Source organism: Myotis lucifugus, unplaced genomic scaffold, assembly GCF_000147115.1.
Source record: "Myotis lucifugus unplaced genomic scaffold, Myoluc2.0 scaffold_414, whole genome shotgun sequence".
NCBI classification, from domain to species: Eukaryota; Metazoa; Chordata; class Mammalia; order Chiroptera; family Vespertilionidae; genus Myotis; species Myotis lucifugus.
The window spans coordinates 321,381-346,755 of NW_005871462.1; the positions used below are offsets into that span (position 1 = coordinate 321,381).

General features: G+C 41.1%; 2 protein-coding genes across 2 annotated transcripts; one reads left to right on the forward strand and one right to left on the reverse strand.

Annotated features, from left to right (window-relative positions):
- Window positions 1–422: 422 nt before the first annotated feature.
- LOC102437028 (olfactory receptor 7G3) lies at window positions 423–1,397 on the reverse strand. The gene has a single exon (XM_006102443.1). The coding sequence runs from the start codon at window positions 1,359–1,361 to the stop codon at window positions 423–425; it is 939 nt and encodes a 312-aa protein (XP_006102505.1). The 5' UTR covers window positions 1,362–1,397.
- Window positions 1,398–11,813: 10,416 nt separating this feature from the next.
- On the forward strand, window positions 11,814–12,758 carry LOC102442822 (olfactory receptor 7G3). Its single transcript, XM_006102458.1, has one exon. The coding sequence runs from the start codon at window positions 11,820–11,822 to the stop codon at window positions 12,756–12,758; it is 939 nt and encodes a 312-aa protein (XP_006102520.1). The 5' UTR covers window positions 11,814–11,819.
- The last annotated feature ends 12,617 nt before the right edge of the window (window positions 12,759–25,375 follow it).

Consider the following 25,375-nt stretch of genomic DNA (forward strand, 5'->3'; position numbering starts at 1 on the left):
GCCCTGTGGTTTTGTGCCTGGACCTACCTGATCTTGGAAGTTTTTCCTGGGGAAGATACTTGTTTTTATCATTTGACACTATTGGAGTTGAGACTTTTGCCTTATTACAGCTGAAGACATAAATCCTCACTGATAGAATGAAGTATCTCAAATCTTCTCAACATGTAAACTACTATAATTATGCCAATTTCATAGATGAGGGAACCGAGCTTAGAGAGTTGAAATAAATTGTTAAAGACCCAGAACTATGGTTTAACAGAGGGAGGATTCAAACTCAGAGGGTCTGATTCTAAAATGCTCACCCTTAACCAATTGATCTCTGGTATGGGGTATTCAAAGAGGTTGGTTAGGCTTTCTGGATCTCTCATTATTTATTTCTCTGTGTCATATTCCAGCAGTGTAAGCCCAAAGCAGCTGACATATCAATGAAAAGATGCTATTCTAGAGATGAGCTTACTCAAAGCCCCTATCATGTCCTTGTTCCTCAGACTATAGATAAATGGGTTCATCATAGGGGTGACCACTGTATATATCACTGATACTATTGCACTTTTCCTGGAAGAGTGTGTAGCCTCAGAACTGAGGTATACCCCAAAACCCGTCCCATAGAACAAGAAAACAACTATTAAGTGAGACCCACAGGTGGAAAATGCCTTATACTTTCCACCAGCTGATGGGATTTTTAGAATGGAGGCCACAATTCGAGTATAAGAGAAAATTATCCCAGAGAGAGGAACAACACCCAACAAGCTGGTCACTAAATACACAAAGAGGTTATTGATGAAGATATCAGAACAGGCGAGTTTGAGAATATGAGCTAATTCACAGAAAAAGTGGGGGATTTTCAGGTCTGTACAGAAGGACAGCCGTAGTGCCATCGAAGTGTGGAGCAGGGCATCCAGAACACTAATAAGAAAGGACAGCAGAACCAGCAGCCCACACAGTCTGGGGCTCATGATGACGTTGTACCTCAGGGGGTGGCAGATGGCCACAAATCGGTCATAGGCCATCATTATCAGAATTCCATTTTCTAATCCAGCAAAAGTCAGGACGAAGCAGATTTGGGTGAGGCAGCCCATGTAGCTGATGGCTTTGCTCTGTGTCTGAATGTTCACCAGCATCTTCGGGATCGTGGTGGTGGTGAAACAGATGTCAACAAAGGACAGGTTGGAGAGGAAGAAGTACATGGGCGTGTGGAGGTGGGAGTCGGAGATAATGGCCAGGATGATGAGCAGGTTGCCAAGCACAGTGACCAGGTACATGGACAGGAACAGGCAGAAGAGGACCGGCTGCAGTTCTGGATCCCCTGACAGTCCCAGGAGGAGGAATTCTGCAGTATCAGAGAGGTTTCCTGATTTCATGTTGTTGATGATCCTGATAGAAAAGATGAAGGTGGTGATCAAACACTACATAAGGGAAACTTCCTTAAACTTGTCTATATTTTTAGACCAAATCAGTTATAGATGCTTTCTCCTGCTTTCTTCTCTTACCCTCTCTTCTTCTTTCCTTGCTTTATATTCCCATACAACCTGCCTCCTACCACCCTCTGTCCCAAGGTTTTATTTTCCATCTATTCTTTGTGTATTTAATTCAGCAACGTTTTTTAAAATATATTTTTATTGATTTCAGAGAGGAAGGGAGAGGGAGAAAGAGAGAGAAACATCAATGATGAGAGAATCATTGATTGGTTGCCTCCTGCACGCCCCCTCCTGGGGATCGAGCCTGCACCCCAGGCACGTGCCCTTGAACCCAGGGCCTTCAATCCACAGGCCAACGCTTTATCCACTGAGCCAAACCAGCTAGGGCCAGCAACTTTGTTTTTGGCTTAACATTGTAGTAGTTCCTATATTTATCAAGATTGATATAAGCAGGTCTGGTTCATTAATTTTAACATACATTCTCACATCAATGGACATTTGGGTTTGTTATAATTTCCCCATAGTAGAGAAGTCTTTATAGAGACACATTCACATGTAATAATAGTGTTAGAATAAGTGTGGCAAATACCCACCAAATTCCATAGAGTGGTAACATCTGAGAGGGAAGGAGGGGGATAAATAATAATAAAGAGGACTTTTCCATGATGACATAAGTTATCCCTGTATGAAGGCAAAGAAAGGCCTCTCTGTGTAGATGTTGGATGTCTGAAACTCAGTTAAAAATAAAAGAAAATAAAGAAGACTTTATGTAATGTATAATACTTTATTATTTTTAAAAGGGGCCTGAAGCATATAGGGCAAAATTTCAGCATAAATTCTGGAAAGTGGTTGCATGCTGTTTATTTACTGCTCACTTGTGCTGTTCTGGTGGTTTAAAATATTTATTTTTATTTAAAATAATGTTTTGTGTAGGGTTTTTTCAAAGAAAGACTGAAAATGTAAATGAGTGAATCTCAATCTCCAATCCCGGAGTCCACACAGTAAAGAGAGAGGGATGAGACTTGATTCTCCTCTAAGAATGAAATCTGAAACCAAATATGGAAAAATCGAGAAGCCAAACGTACCCCACCCTTGCCCGACTCAAGACCAAATAAATGAGGGAAACCAGAGAATGGTAGAACATCTGTGTGGTTTTTGAAGAGGCTAATTCATGCTCAGGTGGGGAAAGAGTCCCTAGAATTTAGAAGACACAATAGGAGCCAGAAATGATGAAAGCTGGTTACAAATTAGATAAAACAGGGAAAGTAAATATATGACATTCGTTTCAAATTTCACTTATAAGTTAATCCTACTGAACTTTCTCTTACCTCTTGGATGTCCTCCAGATAGCTGGTTGAAAAATAAAAAACAAACTGTCAAATATCTCATAGCATTTGCTGGGGCACTTAAGATCACCTAGGAGCCAGCAACGAGTAACTCGTCTTTCCTCTGGAAATTGAAGTGTGGAGGTGGGAAATCTGTCCCCAGGAAGGGCAGGTGGACCAACGAAGGTAGCTGGGCTTCTGGGAAAGAAGGATCATCTCAGGAGACTCAGGTGTGCTGGTTTTTGACCTGGGATGGGCTGTTGAGTAGAAGGGTCACAGGCAGATTAGTTGCAATCTCTGTGGCCTTGGGGGCTCAATTCCCAAAACTCCTCATTATCCAAATGTGTACTGTCATTTTCCCCCAAGGAAGTTCATATCCTAAGAAGCACAGCTCATAGAAGAAAACTCCTGGGTGACTGATTGCTAACACTGACAGGTATATACATCATTCTCTTCCTAAATGTTTCCTCTTACCTCCAGGGAATCTCATGCTTGAGTTCTTCGATCTGAACTTAAGGGAACTGGTGGGCTTCTCCTTAGACCAATTCCCAGCTTTCTCTGAGTATCATTAAAGGACTAGAGAACCAGAGTATATGTCTTCACAGGGACACAGAGACTCAGAGATGCAGAGAAGGTATCATGGGATCATCTCCACAAAGCCACTCTAAGAAAATTTTCTCTTTTCTTAATTAAAGTCCCTTCATAAATGAGGTTGGTACTATTGTAGGAAAGAAGGAGCAAAGAAACCAATTTACTAGTTACCTGGCCAGGTTTTTAGAGGTTGACTAAAAAATAGATACTAAAACCAACACTCTTATAGAGATCACAAAAAAGCACTATCTATAAAGGAAGCAATTGATAAAATGACTGCATTAACATTGGTAAACTTTGAATAATATACAGGACCTCTCTGTATTATTAATTCAATTTTTCTGTAGGTCTAAGAGTAGTTCAATAAAAGTTTTAAAAAGTCAAAAAAATTAAAACCAAAAGTGGTAGTCCTGGCCCTGACCAGGTAGCTCAGTTGGTTAGAGTGTCCTCCTGATATACCATGGTTTTGATTCCCGGTCAGGATACATATAAGAAAGAAGTACAACAATAAATTAATGTTTCTCTCTTTCTCTCTCTCTCTCTCTCTCTCTCTCTCTCTCTCTCTCTCTCTCTTTCTCCCTCTCTCACTCCCTCCCCCCTTCCTCTCTCTCTCTGTCTTTTCCTCTCTATCTCTAAAATCAATAAATTAAAAAAAATTTTTCAAGTGGTATGGCTACATACTCATTAAAATGGCCAAAGTGAAAAAGGCAATGTAAAATATTGGCAAGATAGTGGAGTTGTATATTGGTTGGTTTCCAAACTACTTTGGAAAATTGTTTGGTTGTATTAAATAAATGTGACCATGTGTATTCCCTGGGCCCCATAAATTGCACTCCTAAATATATTTCCAACAAAAATACGTACAACTGTGAACCAAAAAATATGTATAAAAATGTTTATAGTAGAACTATTTGTAAATTACTCCAACTATAAACAACTTAAATGCCCAAAACAGTTGAATGAGTAAATTGGGTTGGAATCAAGCAGAATCTGACAGAATCCTCTCCCTCATCCCGCACAGCAATTGAGATTTTAAAATATAGGCACACATTCTCCCCATCCCCCAAAGGCAGCAGCAGTAAACTGAAACCCAAAACCTTCCCTTGATAGGCTTCTCTACCCAAATATGTGGCAGAGAAGAAAGAGAGAATAAAGGTGAATTAGACTGCAAGTGTCCTGGCCAGATGACTACAAACTTTAAAAGCAAGGGCTTAATTCTAAGGCTGGTGGGAAGCCATTGTGAGCAGGCGTCACATGGTTAGACTTGCATGTAGCAGAGCTAGCTGCATGGTGAAGATGGAACGCAGGAAGAACGCGCTTGACTGAATGTAGAAAAGATTTAAGGTTTCATAGTAGGGTTGTGGAACATCCCTAAAAAACATCAAAACCTGCAGGTAATCTTTATGAGTTTATTTGAGCCAAACTAATGGCAATTGGTGGGAAGCAAAACCTAACAGATTGAGAAAATGCTCCAAAGATTGACAGTTTTGCAGCTTGTTCTCTTGGCGTTGTAGTTTAGAGGGCAAAGTGGGCTTTCATCACATAATTGCCCAAGTCTTGGGTCTCAGTTTGTAGGTGAGTGCCATCAGTGACTACAGCACCTATGAGAAAGTCCAAAACCAAGAACCCTCGCCTAGGGTGACTGTCAGAAGAGGCTACCTGAGCACGTTCTCCTGAAGCAAAAATCTAGAAGCTGTAGCCATGCATCATTACTATTTTCAAAACTGGGTGCAGAGAGTATTTTAAAGACTCTATATTTTAATGTGTATTAGAAAGTACAGTTGACCTTGAACAACACAAATTTGAATCCACTTACACCGGATTTTTCAAACTAAATACATACAATCTTGTAAATGTATTTTCTCTTCCTTATGATTTTCCTTTCTATTGAATTTATTAGGATGACACTGGTTAACAAACTTATACAGGTTTCAGGTGCACAGTTCTACAACACATCATCTGTGCACTGTGTTCACCACTCCAACTCAAATCTCTGCCCATCATCATTTATCCCCGTTATCCACCTTCCCCTACTCCCCCTTACCCCAGCACCTTATGATTTTCTAACAACATTTTCTTTTCTCTACCTTACTTTATTGGAAGAATACAACAAATAATACATACTAGAGGCCCAGTGCACCAAATTTGTGCACTGCGGGGGGGAGTGTCCCTCAGCCCAGCCTGCACCCTCTCCAATCTGGAACCCCTCAGGAGATGTCCGACTGCCGGTTTATAAACTGGCAGTCAGACATCCCTCTCACAATACAAGACTGCTGGCTCCCAACTGCTCGCTTGCCTGCCTGCCTGATTGCCACTAACAACTTCTGCCAGCCAGCTTGATCACCACCTAACGACTCCCCTGAAAGCGTGATTGACGCCTAACTGCTCCTTTGCCAGCCCGATCGCCCCCAACTGCCCTCCCCTGCAGGCCTGGTCACCCCTAACTGCCCTCCCCTGCTGGCCTATTGCCCACAACTGCCCTCCCCTGCCAGCCATCTTGTGGCTATGGGTGCCGCCATCTTTGAGGGCAGGGAAGTCAATTAGCATATTCCCTCATCGGCTGTGGGTGCTGCCATCTTTGTGACAGCATGAGGGTCAATTAGCATATTCCCTCTTTATTAGATAGAATGACATACAAAACATGTGTTAATTAACTGCTTATGTTACCAGTTAAGGCTTCTGGTCAAAAGTAGTTACATTTTGGGGGATTCAAAATTTATATGGGGATTTTCCACTATGTAGGAGGTCAGCGCCCCTATCCCCTATGTTGTTCAAGGGTCAACTGAATATCACACACACACACACACACACACACACACACACACACACACACATTTTGCTGGATTGGAATGAGTTAAAAATGTGAACCAATGAAAAGTCGACTTTCAAGTCAATGAGAATATTGGCAACAACCATGAAGACAGTCAGGAATGACTGATGTTTGGGAAACTGCCTTCTGGAAAAGTGAGTGGTACTTGGTGAAGGGTACTGTCTTCACTGTTAGGCATCTTGATCAGCCCAGACTGTGAGCTTTCACTCTGGAACAGAACAGAAGCAGGAGAGAGGAAAGGGCTCCTGCTTATCCTCTCTCAGGTAATTAGCAAGTTAGTGATTCCCTTCCTTCTACTGCAAGATTGGAATAAAGAGAGAACAATTTGGCTAATGAGGAGCTTTGGAGATAAGGCCCCTAGGGACAGAAAAAAAGCTATAAAAAGACTACCTGTTCCACTTTAACACAGTCACCCCTGCCAGAAAGACACCTTGTCTCTTCTTAAAGATTCTTGTCCGGAAATTGCACGACTGTCTCCCTGAAATTCTCGAGGACCAATTTGTCTTCAACATTCACGTGAATTCTAGGAAGAAACTCAGCCTCGGTGATATTCTGTTGGGAAATCCTGGAGATACAGAAATCCCTTGTAAGTTCTGGAGGACAGGGGGCAACTTATTTATTATTATGATCCCCACTTGGAGGTAGTTCCGGGGTAATTAAGTAGGAAATCTAAATCGATGGTTCTCTGAATATTGTCCCCAGACCAGCAGCCAGAGTTGGGGTTCACGGGCTTGCGGCCTGAGCAGTTGCAGAGGACCCCACTCTTAGTTTAATGCTCTGTTGTCACTGTCTTGAAATTTTTGAACAAGGGGTCCCTCGTTTTTTATTTTGCACTGAAACCTGAAAATTAAGCAGCCCAGCCAGCCAGCCGTAATCAGCCTTACCTGAGGAGTCCTTGGAAATGTAATTTCTCAGGCCTCTCCTACATGTGCTAACACTCTGGGGTGGGGCCCAACAATCTGTGTTTGTTATTTAAATTTTTACTTTTATTTGTTGATTGGTTTCAAAGAGAGAAAAGGGGGGAGGGGAGAGGAGAGAGAGAGGGGGAGAGAGAGAGAGAGAGAGAGAGAGAGAGAGAGAGAGAGAGAGACATTGAGTACTTGTTCCACTTATTTATGCATTCATTGGTTGAATCTTGTATGTGCCCTGATAGGAGATTGAACCTGCAACCTTAGTGTATCAGAGGGATGCTCTAACCAACGGAGCTGCACCGGCCAGAGCCACAATCTGTGTTTTAAGAAACCTGCCAGGTGGCTCTGATGCATGGTCAAGATTGAGAATTGCTGTTTAAAGTTACCCCTGATTTTTCATTAACGACTTGGCATAGTTCCAAGTCCACTGGCACCACATTTGCAATTGTTTCTGGCTCCACCGGCCCCTTTCTCCGACCCTAAAATGCAGAAACCAATTCCCTTCTCAAAGGAATCAATATTTCTAAAAATTTCTAAGGATTCCAGGCTGCTCTCATGCACCCCTTTATTTCCCACAAAGGCCAGGAGAGGACTTGTGCTGCTCTGTCCTCACAATGCTGGTTTGAAACTCAATCCTTCAGAGGCGACACTGAGATTCAAGGGAAGAAGGTCGGTCTCCCTATCAACTTGCTTCTTGATGTGATCAAGGGTCCTCATGGAATTTTCAAACTATTCCTCTTTTCTCATATCTCACAGATGTCTCATGGATGTTCTCTCTCTTTTTGCTTCCTCCTTCTCCCCTTTCTCCTTCTTCTCTTCCTCCTCCTCCTTCTCTATCTTCCTTTCCTTTTCCCTTATCCCCTCGAACACACACCCTTCTAGGGGAAGATCCTCTCAGGTCCTATTAATAGTAATATAAATAATGTAAATAATGTGCACACACTCTGCTATGTGGTTTATTTTTTCTTTCAAGTGCATTCCTGGAATGTCAGTACTATATTCTCATTCTCATTACACAGATAAGAGAAAACAAAAAGCTCAAGCCTATTTAAGGATTTTCTTCCTTGGCTCTGCACAGGATTTAAATTCAGGTGTGGCTGAATCCTACATCATGCCTCAGAAATTTCTACAGCAGTGGTTCTCAAAGTGTGGTGCCCCGTCCCCAGCAGTATCCGCATCATCTGGGTACTTGTTAGAAATGACAATTCTTGTGTTATATTGTAAATCAGCAAGCTGAACATAGGATGCCTTAATAAGTCAATTAATTTGGAGTCTTTTATTATGCTAACAGGCTCAGAGGAATGCTTCCAGAGTCTGAGCAAAGCAATCATGGAGGAAGTTTTCCCTTTATACGTTTCTAATGTCTTTGTCTCCTAAATATGGGACTTCTGGTCCCTTTTGCAAGTTTCAAAAGAGCCCTATGTATGCTAAGCAGATATCTCGCAGGAAGCCTGTAGGCTTGAGTGCAGTTCAGTAGCCTTGAGTACAGATAACTAAAAGACACCTGGTATGGGGATAGCTAGGGATGGCAGCAGAGCAGCTTGCAAGGTCAGACAGTTAAGCTTATTTTCCCTATCGTTAGAGCAAGCATGTTTTACAGAAGCCAATAATAGCAGAATTAATTCACAGAACAAAGAACCTTCTATGTCTAGTGGAAATTTCAAACAGCAGTTTTTACAAAACAGAGGTTACTATGCTTCTCTTGGGCCCTACCCCAGATCAGTCAGCAACTCTTGAGTTGGTCCTAGACATCTGGGTTTTAGCCCTTTGGATGATTCTGATGTACACGGAAGTCCGGCAGCCACAGTGCCAAAGCAATTGTTGTCTCCCCTGAGAATAATCCATGTGTCAGTCTTTGTCTCTATTTTGCCCACTGGTTTGTGGAGCATGAAAGCTGGGTGTTGAGAGCTCTGAGATGCTCATTCTCTTCTCACCCCTGACCCCAGGGCTCCCTATGGATGGTCCCTACTGCTTCATCCCTAAGAATAATTGGGAGACCCTCAGAGACCCACCCACCCAGTAATCCCTTTGGCCTCTTTGGAAGGGCCCAAGGATCAGACTTCCAGGATCCTGAAGCAGAATGGGGCCACAGAGGAGGTGAGGATCTAAGCCTTGCGTATGCCATGGATTCTCCCAGGAGACAGCACTCACCGGGTGCTTTCTAAACTGAATGCAGATGTGATCCTACCAAGAATAGGAGGAGGTAAGATCTGAGTTTCCACAAATGATGTTAAATAATCCATGATCTGAAGGATTCCCTGGCTGAGGGAGGAGGGTGAGAAAGAAGTGAGGATGGGGCTGTGTCCTTAAGAATATCCATGAAGTGTGAAGGGCATGTGATTTCTCAAAGCACCCTGAAGGACAGGAGCATGACTAAAGCAAACCAGAAAAGCTCATTCATTTGTTAATTAATTAATTGACTTTTTAATCATGGAAAAATGGACATAACATAAAATTTACCATTTTATCCATTTTGAAGTGACAGTTCTGTGGTATTAAGTACCTTCCCATTATTGTCTAGCCATCACCACCACCTAACTCCACAACTCTTTTCATCTTGCAAAACTAAAACACTAAGTCCCCATTCTGCTGTCCCCCTAGGCCCCGGCAACCACCTTCTGCCTTTTGCAACTATGAATTTGCCTGCTGTATATCACATAAGTGGAATCAGACAGTGTTAGTCTTTCTGTAATTGGTCTATTTCATTTAGCATAATGTTTTCAAGGTTCATCCATGTTGTAGCATGTGTCAGAATTTCCTTTCTTTTTTAAATTTTTATTTATTGATTTTAGAGAGAGAGAGAGAGATTGATTTGTGATTTCACCTATTTATGCATTCTTTGGTTGCTTCCTGTAAGTGCACTCACCGGAGATCAAACCCAAAACCCTGGTGCATGTGGATGGTGCTTCCACCAACTAAGCTATCAGTCTAGTGCAGAATTTCCTTTCTCTTTAAGGCTGAAAATATTTATGTATAGTCCACATTTTGCTCACCCAATCATCTTCAGTATGCATTTGGGTTGCTTCCATCTTTCAGCTGCTGTAAATGATGCTGCTGTGAACATGTGTGTATAAATATCTCTTTGAGACCCTGCTTTCACTTCTTTTGGATATATACTCAGATGTGGCATTGCTGGATCATATAGTCATTCCATTTTAATTATTGGAGAAACTTTTTAACATTCTAGCACAGAAAAATGATAAAGTCTCTATCTGGAATTTTAAAATTTCCAAGTGTATAATAACCTCCACTCATGTTTTCGGAATAGTGACTGTTGAAACAGGTAACAGCCTGTGTATCAGGACAGTGAAGGGAAAAGAAATATCCTAAACCAATCTCAACAGTTTCCACACAGCCTACTATAGCAATTATGTTGTTATTAAAAAATAATAATAGCAATGGCAATAATTATAGCTGATATTTCTAAAATATCCACTAAGTCCCTAGTAGTGAGACCTTATCTTATCTAATGCACAAAGCATCCTATTCATTTGAGGGACACAAATGTCCTATGAACATTGCTCAACCTCTTTTCTTTCTCTCATCAATAGACTATGTCTTTCCTCCCTCAGAAACCATCGTATGAGCTGTGATCCTGTAAAGTGGCTGAATGTTATTTGGGTTAGTTCAGCAGTTCTCTCCCACTCCCTCCAGTACAAAGGCAGAAAAAAAAAATGCTCATTCATCTCCTTTGCTTTCTCAACACTCCATGCATTCCAGTCTTCCTTCACTTATGCTAAGAACATGTGCTCCCTACTAAATAATAATAAAGAAATAAAAAAGAATGTGTCTTTCCAAAGCACACACCCTGAAATGATTAGTTCAGTTTTGTCTAAAACAGAAAATGACACATTTTCATCCATAATGTTTTGTGCTGGTATTTGCATACCAGCTCTTAGAAATATTCACACTTAACAATTTATTGACTCAACCACAATGTGCAGTGTTAGTTTTAGGAGGCGGCGATTGCTGAAAATACATCACTTCATGTGTAACTATTACAGGGGCCAGATGATGCAGGAACCTGAGTGCCAGAGTGAGGACTTGGGCATTTGTTTATTGGCTAGAATGCCCCTGAAGTGATCCACGAGGATGTGCTGGACCTTCACTGGTTCCTTTGGGAAGATTTCTCTGCAAAGATGCTAGGGTTTGAATGCACTCAAGAGTGCTCAGAGGAGCCCTGCTGCATAGCTCGGTTGGTTAGAGCGTCATCCTGATACACCTAGGTTGTTTGTTCGATCCCCAGTCAGGGCACATACAAGAAACAACCAAAGAATGCATAAATAAGTGGAACAACAAATCTATATTTCTCTCTCTCTCTCTCTCTCTCTCTCTCTCTCTCTCTCCCTTCCTCTCTTTAAAATCAATTTTTAAAAAAAGACTTCTTGGAGGGCAGTAATATTCTCTGAGAAAATTAAGTCATCTAACCAGGTTTGGTGCCATAAGAAGAAACTACTAGAATTTAATCCTAGATTTTAAAATGACATGCGGCCATGATAGTTCCTTAATAAAATAAAACAGCGCTTGTTTTCATTTTTTTAATTATATTATTGGAAAAATATATGATGCATACAGGTCACTCAAAAATTACTTGGTGAAGGAAGGAATGAGTAGAGAAACCTGAAGGGGAGAATTGTTTAATTATTACTAGAATTTAAGGCACAGCTAAACGACTTGTGTCAAACAAGTGATGTCTGTTTCATTGTAACTCATGTCTCCATTTTCTAGCAGACTCATCCATAACATGGAATCAGAAAACCAAACCGATGTAGCAGAATTCCTCCTGTTGGGTCTCTCAGAGGACCCAGAACTACAGCCCCTTCTCTTTGGGCTGTTTATGACCATGTACCTGGTCACTGTGCTTGGAAACCTGCTCATCATTCTAGGGGTCAGCTCTGACTGCCACCTCCACACCCCCATGTACTTCTTCCTCTCCAACCTGTCCTTTATTGACATCTGCTTCACCTCCACTATAGTCCCCAAGATGCTAGTGAACATCCAGACAGAAAACAAGGCCATCACCTACGCAGGCTGCCTCACTCAGGTCTATTTTTTCCTTTTTTTTATGTGTATGGACAATATGCTCCTCACTGTGATGGCTTATGACCGCTATGTGGCCATCTGCCACCCTCTGTATTACACGGTCATCATGAACCCATGTCGTTGTGGTCTGCTGGTTCTTCTTTCCTTGCTCATTAGCTTTCTAAATGCCCTGCTCCACAGTCTGATGGTGTTGCATCTGTCCTTCTGCACAGACTTGAAAATCCCCCACTTCTTCTGTGACCTCGCTCAGATCCTCATACTTGCCTGTTCTGACACCCTCACCAACAACATCCTTTCATATTTAGTGACCGGCCTTTTGGGTGTGGGTCCCCTTTTGGGGATCATTTTCTCGTACACTCGAATTGTCTCCTCCATCCTGGGAATCCCATCAGCTGGTGGAAAGTATAAAGCTTTTGCCACCTGTGGGTCTCACCTGACTGTTGTTTTCTTGTTCTATGGGACTTGTGTTGGAGTCTACTTTAGTTCTGTATCCCCTCTCCCCTCCAGGAGCAGGGCAGTGGCCTCAGTGATGTACACAGTAGTCATTCCCATGATGAACCCCTTCATCTACAGCCTGAGGAATAGAGACATAAAGGGAGCTTTAAGGAAGTTCATTTCTAGAACAGGTTCTTTTTCATGATTCTGTCATCTGCCTTGGGTGTGAGCTTCTAGATGAGTCAAAGGGCATGAAATACTGGGTATGCCAGAAATCATCACTCTTCCATAATTCAATTCTTCTAGCAAAGCGGTTAATCATGGACTTTCTAGTCAAATAGCTTTGTATTAAATCCTGCTGTTCTGTGTTTTACTACTTGTCATTTATCAGCTAACTTAACTCTGAGTTCAGTTCACCATCTACAAAATAGGCAGAGTAATATTAATTACACACTTAATAGTGATATTGGGAATATTTCTCATATATTGGGATATATGAGATAATTTAAGATATATCTTTCTATTAAGTACTAGTAAAATTTAATGAATAATTATTGGATGTTAGTGAACTTGTAGTAAAAACTCATTTGCCTCCACATTAATATATTGATTAAATAAATTCTCTTTTCACCCTCCCCTTTGAGTCATCATCATCTTTTTCTTTATTTTGTTCTCCTTTGTGCTAGAATCTAAACAGAGAAATATATTTGAGTAGATTCGACTGAGATTTTTTATTTAATCCATGAGTTACATAAAAGTGCATTTCATAATGTATATGTAGGATCTCCTTATGCTTTTGTTATTGATTTATAATATATTGCATTGTGAATACCCTGTATAATTTTAATCTTTTGAAATTTATTGAGACTTGCCTTTGTAGCACTTATGGTCAAACTTAGAACATAGTCTGTCATGAAAAATAAATGTGCATTTTGATAAATATGTAATTCTGTCAACTCAGTGCATTTTCTATATATGTCCAAGTTTCGATATAAGTCAAGTTTTTAAATCATGTTTAAATCTTATTTATTTTGACTGATTTTTTTGTCTTCTTGTTGTATCATTTATGGAGTGAAGTATGTTAAAATCACTCAGAGTGGTACTGAATTTGTCTATTTCTGCTTGTAGTTCAATCAATAGGCCATTGAGTACAAATATTCAAGATTGTTTTGTCTTCCTGGTGCCCTGAATCTTTTATGTTTATAAAGTTACCTTTGTTATCTCTGCATGTGTTTTTGCATTAAAGTCTACTTGTCTGATAGTAATGTTCTGTAGGTACATGAGCTTTTTTGGGTCCTTCCAGGTGGTGGGAAACCTGGCTGTAGTCCATATACCCATTGGATTGCTTCCAGTTCTCCTCTGTTTCTAAGAGATACTCCTCTGGAATATCAACCCAAGATACCCTTCATTCCTGAGTCTGCAGACACCTAAAGCTCATATTAGTCACTCAGCTGCCTCTTCTAGACCACCTCAAGGAAGAATTAATTCAGCCAGAGTATCTGGCTCACCTGCCTGGAGCGCTATCCTCTCCTAGTCCCCAGGCAGTAATTTTCCCCCCTTTGGCTTTCCCAGTCCCCATTTCCCCCCGGCTTTATTGAGAGGTAACTGACATATAACATTGTGTAAATTTAAGGTGTATTTCAAAAGTATTACCACCATGGCATTAGCTAATACCTCCACACGTCTCATGATTACCTTTTATTTTTAGGGAGAAACATTTAGTATCTACTCTGTTAGCAACTTTCAAGTACACAATGCAGTATTATTAACTAGTAGAGGCCCAGTGCACGAATTCATGCACCAGTGGGGTCCCTCAGCCTGGCCTGTGGGATCAGGCCGAAACTGACTCTCTGACATCCCCCGAGGGTCCCAGATTGCGAGAGGGTGCAGGCCAGGTAGAGGGGACCCCACCAGTGCACAATCAGGGCTGGGGAGAGACACAGGAGGTTGGCCAGCTGGGGAGGGACCACAGGAGGGCTCCAGGGTATGTCTGGCTCATCTCGCTCAGTCCTGATTGGCCAGACCCCAGCAGCAAACTAAACTACCGGTTGGAGCATCTGCCCCCTGGTGGTCAGTGCACATCATAGCGAGTGGTTGAGAGGCCTTAGCATATTATTAGCATATTACACTTTGATTGGTTGAACGGACGACCAGACACTTAGCATATTAGGCTTTTATTATATAGGATAGTAACCATACTGTAGACCAGCCGTGGGCAAACTACGGCCCGTTTGAAATGAATAAAACTAAAAAAAAAAAAAAAGACCGTACCCTTTTATGTAATGATGTTTACTTTGAATTTATATTAGTTCACACAAACACTCCATCCATGCTTTTGTTCCGGCCCTCCGGTCCAGTTTAAGAACCCATTGTGGCCCTCGAGTCAAAAAGTTTGCCCACCCCTGCTGTAGACAGTACATCCCCAGAACTTACTCATCTTCTAACTGGAAGTTTGTACCTTTGACAAACATCTTCCCATTTTCTCTACCACCTGTCCCTGGGTCTATAGGTTCAACTTTTTTTTTTTCTTTTTTTAGATAGAGAGAGGAAGTGAGAGAGAGAGAGAGAGAGAGAGAGAGAGAGAGAGAAACACACACATCAATTTGTTGTTCTACCCAGGAATCACTGGTTGATTCCTGCATGTGCTCAGACCAGATTTTCTGAGGATTAAACCCCAAACCTTGGTCCATCAGAACAATATCCCGACCAACCGAGGTACCCAGCCAGGGCTCAACTTTTGCAGATTCCACTGCAGTGATTTCTTACTAGCATTGAAATCTTTGGTGCTTTAAGTTACACTTTTTAATGTACATGACATCAGACTTCATTATCTTCAGCTGGAGGGTTGGTCCAAATTTCCCAATCTACAATTACCGGCAGCAGAAGTTCTGAATACAGATCCTTCAATCAATGCTTTCTTGGGTTTGAAGCTATTTCTGTACCAACTAAAAGCCAGCTTCAGGAAGGGAACAGTCTTTCTAAGCAGAAGTACCTATTTTCTGAGGTGTGTTCTATGTAATCTTTAAGAATGTGGTGGGGAGAAAGCTTGTATGAATGAGGGGCTAGGAACTGAGGCCTCCATAAAATCCTAAAAGAATGGAGTTTGGAGAACTTCTGGGTTGGTGAACAATTGTTATTGTCTCTCTGATACAATAACAATTATTTGGTCTTTGTCCCTAGTTCCTGGGACACAACTCTTGACTAAGTGTCTGATTTCCGTAGGACCAACCTGTGATTAGTGGGTTGGAAAGTTGCTAAGAGAGTAGATCTTAAGTGTTCTCACTACCACACACATTAAAAAAGGCATCTATGAGATGTATGGCGATGTTATCTAATGCTATCATGGCAATCATTTTGCAATATGTAAGTATATCAAATCAACACGTTGTGCACTTTAAACTGGCACAATGTTATATGTCAGTTATATCTCAACTGGTGGGGGAGAGGTGTTGGAGGGTGAATCAATCTCCAATGACCCATGATTGAACTGGTTGCGCCTATGTAATGAGGCCTCCACAAAATCCCAAAAGAATGGAGTTTGGAGAACTTCTGGGTTGGTGAACAAGAACACCTCTAAGGGCTGGAAGGGTGACGTGCTCCAAACTCAACAGGACAGAAGCTCCTGTGCTCAGGACCCTTCTGGACCCAGCCCTATGTGTTTCTTCATCTGGCTGTATCCTTAGTGTCCTTTGTAATAAAGAACTCATCTAGTAAGTAACCAGTTTTCCTGAGTTCGGTGAGCTGCTCCAGCAAAATCAAACCAAGGAGGGGGTTGAGGGAGCCTCCAATGTACAGCTGTCAGAAATACAGGTGACAACCTGGACTTGCCATTGGCATTTGAAGTAGGGAATGGAGGCAGGGGGTTGGGGGGAGGGGAAGAGCAGTCTTTTGGGACTAAGCCCATAACCTGTCAGAGATGCTATCTCTGGGTAGGTAGTGTCAGACTGAGTTAAATTGTAGGACCCCCAGCTGATATCCAGAAAATCTGATAGTTGTTTGGTGTGGTGGGAATCCCCCTACACACACACACATCTGTGGCTAGGGTATCAGAAGTGAAGTACTGGCCTAGACCAGGTTGCTCAGTTGGTTAGGGTATTATCCCAATATGCCAAGGTTGCCATTCGGTCCCTGGTCAGGGCACATACAGGAATCAACCAAAGAATGCATAAATAAGTGGAATAACAAATTGATGTTTCTCTCCTCCCCCTCCTCTTTCTCCTCCTCCTCCTCCTCCTCCTTCCTCCCTTCCTCTCTCTTATCAATTTCAAAGATAAGAAGAAGAAGTATTAAGTATGACATTAAAGGAGACACAGTGAGAAATGAGTTTTTCTTTAGTCCCACCTAGCCTAAGATGTTTACTATATGGCCCATTATGAAAAGTTTGCTTCCTACCTTATTCTGTTTCTCAACTAATATCTGAGGTTCTTCCTTCCCTGAATTTTTATAACTAAAATTTGACAAACTTCATATAAAAATCCAAGTTCAGCTGTAGTGATTTAAATAATAGGTAACAAACAAATGAGTAATGATCAATAATTCCAAGGGGTAAATCAAGTTGCATTTTAAAGTTGTTTGAGCCTGCTTTTTTTCTGCACCTCAAAATAAATTTAGTTTTTTCAGACATTTTTGCCCAACCTTTAAAGCCTGGTTCTTTCCCAATGGAAAGGTGAGAAGCGATTTTAGCGCCCTCTGCCTCCCCAACATTTGGAGCCGTTTAACTTTTTTTATTTATTTTTGACACTATTACATATATCCCCAATTCATCTCTTTTGCCTACCTCCACCCAGCCCCTGCCGCCACCCCCTTTCCTCTGACAATCACCACATTGTTATCTGTGTCTGTGGGTTATGCCTATATGTTCTTTGGCCAGTACTTTTCTGATCACTGTGGCTAGGACTGAATATGCATGGTTAAAGCAGACATCCCTGTGTTGTTCCTGATCTTAAGTGAAACACTTAGTTTTTACCCGCTGAATATGATGTTGGCAGTGTGTTTGTCATATATGGCTTTATTATTTTGAGGTATAATAAATATACCTCAATTTTTTAAAATATATTTGATTTTTTTACAGAGAGGAAGGGAGAGGGGTAGAGAGTTAGAAACATCGATGAGAGAGAAACATTGATCAGCTGCCTCCTGCACGTCCCCTACTGGGGATGTGCCTGCAACCAAGGTACATGCCCTTGACAGGAATCAATCCTGGGACCCTTCAGTCCGCAGGCCAGGCCGACACTGTATCCACTGAGCCAAACCAGTTAGGGCGAGGTATGTTCTCATTATTCCCACTTTGCTGAGAGTTTGTATCATAAATGGGTGCTGAATTTTATTAAATTCATTTTCTGCATCAATTGATATGATCATGTGGGTTTTATCCTTCATTTTGTTTATGTGGTGTATCATGCTAATTGATTTGTGGATATTGTACTAATTTTGTATCCCTGTAATATATCTCACCTGATCATGGTATATGATCTTTTTTATATATTGCTGGATCCAACTTGCTAAAATTTTGTTAAAGATATTAACATCTACGTTCATCAGAAATATTGGCCTATAATTTTCTTTCTTTGTAGTATCTTTATTTGGTTTAGAAACTAGGATAATTCTGGCCTCATAAAATGAGCATGGGAATTTTCCCTCCTCTTGAGTTTTTTGGAGTAGTTTGAGAAGGATAGGTCTTGGTTTGTGCCGGAAGCCGGTCCATCCTTGCTGCTTGACACAGTCGCTGCAGGAAAGAAACATCTGCACAGCATATGTTTCAAGGGACCTGGCATATATAGCATATTGTTCTTAATATGTTTGCTCTCTTTAGCGCCATGTGTTTTAACCAAGGTCACCTCTCCGAGAAAGGTTGTTTCCCCAGGTGGGGATCTTTCCCTGAGGTTAGGGAGGGGATACAACCCCTTAATTAAGTGCCAGGCGGGTAGTTAAGCTACATAATCTTTACTCCCTGGAATGGAGATAAGAAACGCCCTAACCTTTGTAATAGAAATTGACAGGATTAAAATCGGCTGGTATAAATATGGATGTAACAAGACAATAAACATGAGATCCTCGTCAGTTCCTAACCAGAACTACGACCAGAACTTTGGCTGGAGATCCTGGCTAGAGGTCCTGACTAGGCTGCTGATCAACTGAAGGCTGTCTTCGTGTCATTCCTTCTTCACCGACTCCGTCCACACCTTTGGGGACCCCTGGACCCGCTGGGATTGGACCCCAGCAGGTTTGAATGTTTAGTAAAGTCATCTGTGAATTCATCTGGTCCAGGACTTTTGTTTGTTGGGAGTTTTTAATTACTGCTTCAGTTTCACTAGTTGTAATCTGTATAATCCAATTTCCTGACTCAATTTTGGAAGCTTGTATCTTCTAGGAATTAATCCGTTTCTTCCAGATTTTCCAATTTGTTGGCCTATAGTTACATCTCCTCTTTGTTTCTGATCTTATTTTTTTTTTCTGATGAGTCTGGTTAAAGGTTTGTCAATCTTGTTTATCTTTTCAAAGAACCAGCTCTTGGTTTCATTGATCTTTTATGTTGCTTTTTAGACTCCATTTTGTTTATTTCTGCTCTGATCTTTATTATTTCCTTCCTTCTACTCACTTTAGGCTTTATTTTGTTGTTGTTTCTAAGTTCCTTTAAGTGTAAAGTTAGAATGGTTGAGTTGTCTCTTGTTTCCCGAAGTAGGCCTGTAATGCTATGAATTTCCCTTATGACTGCTTTCACTGTGTCCCATAGATTTGGGGTTGTTATGTTCTCATTTTCATTTGATACAAGGTACCTTTTGATTTATTCCTTGATCTCATTATTAACCCATTCATTGTTTAGTAATATGGTATTTAGCCTCTATGATTTGGTGTGTTTTTTTAGTTTTTATTTCTTGTGGTTGATTTCTAGTTTCATAGCATTATGGTCAGAGAAGATGCTTGCTATGATTTCAATATTCTTAAACTTACTGAGACTTGTATTGTGTCCTAATATGTGGTCTGTCCTAGAAAATGTTCCATGTGCACTAGAAAAGAATCCCTATTCTGCTGCTTTGGTGTGAAATACTCTGAGGATATCAATTGAATTGATTTGACTTAGTGTGTCATTTAAGGCCACTGTTTTCTTGTTGACTTTCTGTCTAGAAGATCTACCCAGTGATGTCAATGGAGTGTTAAAATCCCCTACTGTGACTCTATTACTTTTATGTCCATCAGGATTTGCTTTACATACTTAGGTGCTCCTATGTAGGTACATAAATGTTTACCAAAGTTATGTCCTTTTGTTGGATTGCTCCTTTTATCAGTGTGTAGTGTCATTTGTCTCTTACTATAGTCTTTGTTTTAGTCTATTTTGTCAGGTATAACTATTGCTACCCCAGCTTTTTTTCTATTTGCATGAAATATCTTTTTCCATCCCTTTACTTTTTAGTCTGCGTGTATCTTTCATTCTGAAGTGGGTCTCTTGTAGAGAGCCTATATATGGGCCTTTCTTTCTTTCTTTCTTTCTTTCTTTCTTTCTTTCTTTCTTTCTTTTGTTAATCCTTACCCAAGGATATTTTTCCATTGATTTTTTTTTTTTTTAGAGAAAGTGGAAGGGAGGGAGAGAAAGAGAGAGAGAGAGAAACATTGATGTGAGAGAGATACATCAATTGATTGCCTCCCACACACACCCCAACTAGGGCCAGGGATCAAGTTTGCAACCAAGGTACATGCCATTGACTGAAATCGAACCTGAACCCTCCAGTGCACAGGCTAATGCTCTAACCACTTAGCAATGTTGGCCAGTGCCTTATGTATTTTGATTGAAACATGAAAGTGATTATTGATAGGTACGGATTTATGACCATTTTATTCTGTGGGAAGTTCTCCTGTGCCTTTGAGATGTTTAGCTGCATTTCCAGATCCCACCATTAGATGCCAGTAGTACCCTACTAAAACCCAGTTGTGACACCACAAAATAATCTCCAGCACTACAAAATGTTCTCCATTGAGAACCACTGCTCAAAAAATAAAATAAAATGTTTTAATTGAAGACAGGTAAGGTGTCTTACAGTAAAGTAGTCATTTATATTTGTGTTTCAAATAAACCAGAGTAACAATATTGAACTTTACCTGTGTTGTTGGAAAACCATGTTTCAGGAATGACTTACTACCACAAAGAACCTCCCTTTCCCAGGTGACATGGATAAGACTCACTGATGACCAGCTTGTTTACCTATAACAAGGCCAGACACAACCCCTCCAAATTCCCATTCTTTTGTCTCATAAATGAGTAGGTGAAATATTTGTCCCCTTTCCAACAAACCATCTAGACATAGAGGTAAACATTTCTTGTTTAGCTAACAGACTCCCCTGATTACAGCAATAATCCCAAATGTGCAATCCTTCCACCTATAACTCGCCTATTTTTCCCTATAAAATTTTAAAACAAAACCACTCTGCGGAGACACTCTGATTTTCAAATGTGGGTAGTTTTCCCTATTGCAATAGCCTGAATAAAATCAATCTCCTTACTTGCTCAGTTTTTGTTGTTTGCCTTTGACAAAAAAAAAAAAAGGAAGGAAGGAAGGAAGGAAGAAAATACCACAAAATGAGGTGGAAGAGAGAGTGAGCTCAACTGAAAAAAAAGCACAAACTTACAGTTATCAGATTAACAACTTTGGGGTTGTAATGTATAGCAATACGATTATACTAATAATGCTACATCTTGTATTTGAATGTTGCTAAGAGAGTAGATCTCAAATGTTCTCATCATGAAAAAAATAAATGGTAACTACACGGCTATGTGATAAGATGGAGGTGGTAGCTAATGGTATGGTGATGTGAAAGAAAAACACTAGCCCAAAATGGAGTCACTTGTGCTAAAGCTAATGCTACCAAACCTAGATTTAATACCTGACCTAATTGCTGCTTCAACCTCTCCCAGACACTTAATCAAAAAGTCTGGAATTTTCTGGTCAACACCATGATATCACCTGTCACATGGGCCCTCCCTAACCCCAATAGAAATAGCAGGAAATCCATATGATGAAAATGGTTGCCCTTCCCTTCCCCCTAGTAGTAGATGTCCTGGTCTAAAAACAATCCATTCTTTTCTTTTGTTAGTAGCCCTCTTGCCCACTCTTCTTCTGGTAAAAACCTTCCATTTTGTACAACCCCTTGGGGCACCCTTCTGGTTGCTACATGGGATGCTGTCTAATACACAAATAGCTTATTAGAGCCAATTGGATCTTCAAATTGAAAGATCAGTCGGAGGCCAGAAATCAGGTGACACAAGCTTTATCAGAGGAAAGACCTGCCGGGCTGTCTCGAAAAGGGAGAGCAGCAGCCCGTGCAGCGATTAGAACTCTTTTTAAGGAGAATGAGGAAGGCACAAGGGCTTGGGGTACTTGGCGAGAGCTGGTTGGTTAGTCAATGTATATGTCCATACAAGGTGTTCCTTCTGGGGTGGGGCCATATCACATTTACAGTAAGTCATCGCCATTGCAGGGATGGGTGGGTTTAGTAATCTCATTCCACTGGAAAGGTCAGTGAGTCATCGCCATTCCAGGGATGGGTGGGTTTAGTAATCACATTCCGGAGAAAGGTGAGTCTATCACAAATTTGCTCGGTTGAATTTTGTTCTTTAACAACTATTATACTCAGAGAAAATGATTGCAGTTGTTCTTTTCTTTTATTGGAGGTGCGATTCACAACTTTTAATATTTTCCTTTTCCTATGTGTGTGTCTCTCTCTGGCTGTCTTAAGCGAGGGATTCTACAAATGTTACAACACTCTTATTGCCACAGCAATGAGTGGGACTGCATCACTTGCTTTCCCAGTGCTTTCACCTGCACCTCATACAAGACTGACATTGACGATAACTTGAGTAATTGTGATGACACTTTCTGCCATGTGTTACCCAAGCCCCATTTTCCCCTCACAACGAGGTCATCCCGGAGCTTTTCAAAGTATAACCAACCCGGTCCTCGACTCCTGTTTTGAGAGTTTCTTTTCTGGTGCCAATCCTGCTACCCTTTACTATATCCATCAAGTCCCAATAGGCTTCAGATGACACACTGAATTTAGAATAACTTGAGAAGAATGTAATAAGGCCATATTTACAAAAGTATAGGCAGGGTTTGGGGAAATCACAAGGCATTGTGCAGTAATTGATGGCTATTAAGAGAAATTTGCATTACAGGAGTAGAGATTTTGGTCTGATGGATGCAGCCAGACTTCAGTGGCCTGCAGGGAGGGACACAAGGGAATAAATATCTAAATCTCACCCTTCTTCCCTCTTGCTAATCCTACCCCATTGACACAACCCAACAGGAAGCCAGAGGGCAAAGAAATCTCTTGATGTAGACGATAAGATTACTCTTCCTGGGCAACAGGGCAGGGAAGAATATGAGACAGGGGTGGGCAAACTTTTTGACTCGAGGGCCACAATGGGTTCTTAAACTGGACCGGAGGGCCGGAACAAAAGCATGGATGGAGTGTTTGTGTGAACTAATATAAATTCAAAGTAAACATCATTACATAAAAGGGTACAGTCTTTTTTTTTTTTTTTTTAGTTTTATTCATTTCAAACGGGCCGGCCCGAGGGCCGTAGTTTGCCCACGGCTGCTAGTAGCAAACGGAACATATCCAACATCTGTGTGAGAAATGCTCACCTGTCTGAATTAAAATAATGGACTGGAGACAGAAGTATCGTGAAAACAAGACTTTTAATAGTTCTCAAGAGCAGGTGCCCGTAGGTTGTATAGGCAGGCACACCACCTGGAGTAGCAGCACAGCCTATTTATCTAGTCCAGTGGTTCTCAACCTTGGCTGCACATTAGAATCACCTGGGAATCATCCTCTGGAAATTCTGTTTCTTTGTCACTAATGTTGTGGCCCCACCCCATAACAAAGAAACAGAATTTCCAGAGGATGAGGCCCAGAAATCAGGATTTTAAAAAGATTCCCAAAGGGGTTGTGACCCACAGGTCGAGAACCACTGATCTAAGGGTTTTAAGGGTGGAGATTTTAGGGAAGGTCCCAGGGGCAGTTCTCAATAGACTATTCAGCAGCTTTCCAGGTGTGCCCTTTCAGGGTTGGGGTCTCCACTGATTGATTGGTCAGTGCCAGGGTCATTATTCAATGCAGCTTGTCCTGAGGTCAACCTTGGCATCACTTGTCAGGTTTTGCTGCTTTGTGAGCCTGGAGCTGAGATACATCTGAGGCTTAGAAATGATCTCTAAGGAGGAAAGGTCAGAGGGTCTAAACCAGTGGTTCTCAACCTTCCTAATGCCACGGCCCTTTAATACAGTTCCTCATGTTGTGGTGACACCCAGTTTCATTGCTATAAATTGAACATAATTAAAGCATAGTGATTAATCACAAAACAATATGTAATTATATATGTGTTTTCCAATGGTCTTAGGCGACCCCTGTGAAAGGGTCATTAGACCCCCAAAGGGGTCGTGACCCACAGGTTGAGAACCTCTGGAAATGGAATGACCAGCAATATGAAAAGTGGGGGTTGGGGGTCCCAGTCGAATGACCAGAGATATGCTAGGGGGCTGAGGTCCCACTCTATAATAAGCAACTGAGGTTTTCTGCCCTGGTGACCTTCAGTAGCTGGCCCATCTTCATTGCTTTGCTCATGTGTGTCTAATTGTCTATCATAATTAGACATTTATATAATTTACTAAATGATTTCCCTGATAATTCTAGTACTCACCTGTCACCACATAGATATTAAAATATTATTGACTATATTTCCTATGCTGTACTTTAGATCCTGATGACTATTTTGAAACTGCCAATTTGAACTTCTTAACCTCTTCATCTTTTTCACCCAGACCTCCAACCCACTCCCTTCTGGGAGCCATCAGTTTGTTCTCTGTATCTATGAGTCTGTTTCTGTTTTGTTTGTTCATTCGTTTTGCTCTTTAGATTCCATATATAAGTGAAATCATATGGTATTTGTCTTTCTTTGTCTTTCATTTAGCATAATATCCTCTAGGTCCATCTATCTATGTTGTCATAAATGTAATATGTCATTCTTTTTTAAAAATATACTTTATTGATTTTTTACAGAGAGGAAGGGAGAGGGATAGAGAGATAGAAACATTGATGAGAGAGAAACATCGATCAGCTGCCTCCTGCACACTCCCCACTGGGTATGTGCCCGCAACTAAGGTACATGCCCTTGATCAGAATCGAACCTGGGATCTTTCAGTCTGCAGGCCGACGCTCTATCCACTGAGCCAAACCAGCCAGGGCATGTACCACATCTTTATCCAATCATCTATTAATGGGCACTTAGGTTGCTTCCATATCTTGCCATTTGTTTTAAATAACACTGTGGTAAATATAGAGGTGCATATATCTTTTCAAATTAGTGTTTTGAATTTTTTAAAGATAAATACACAGAAGTGGAATTACTGGGTCACTAAGGTAATTCTATTTTGAATTTTTTGAGAACATCCATACTGTTTTTCATAGTGGCCAAGTCAATTTGCAATCCCACCAACAATACACAAAGATTTCCCTTTCCCCAGAAGGCAGGGTTCGAAAAGGAATCTTCCCTGTGCTTGGTGTAGTTGAATGGGAGAATTACATGGACTCAAAGCCAGTCAGACCAGTAGTGCTGAGCAGTGCTCCTGCTGTCTCTGACACTCCTGCCCTGGAGTCTTTCCACCTTTGCTCACTTCTCAAGTTGGGCTTAAACTGCCAACTTCTTATCCCTGACGAGATGTAACCAGTTACTTGCATTTCTCTTTTGAGTCTTGCAACAACTTTAGGATGTGGCCCTTTTATACAAAAGGAGAAACAGGTGGTAGGCAATTTAGTGGAGATGTCAGTCTCTTG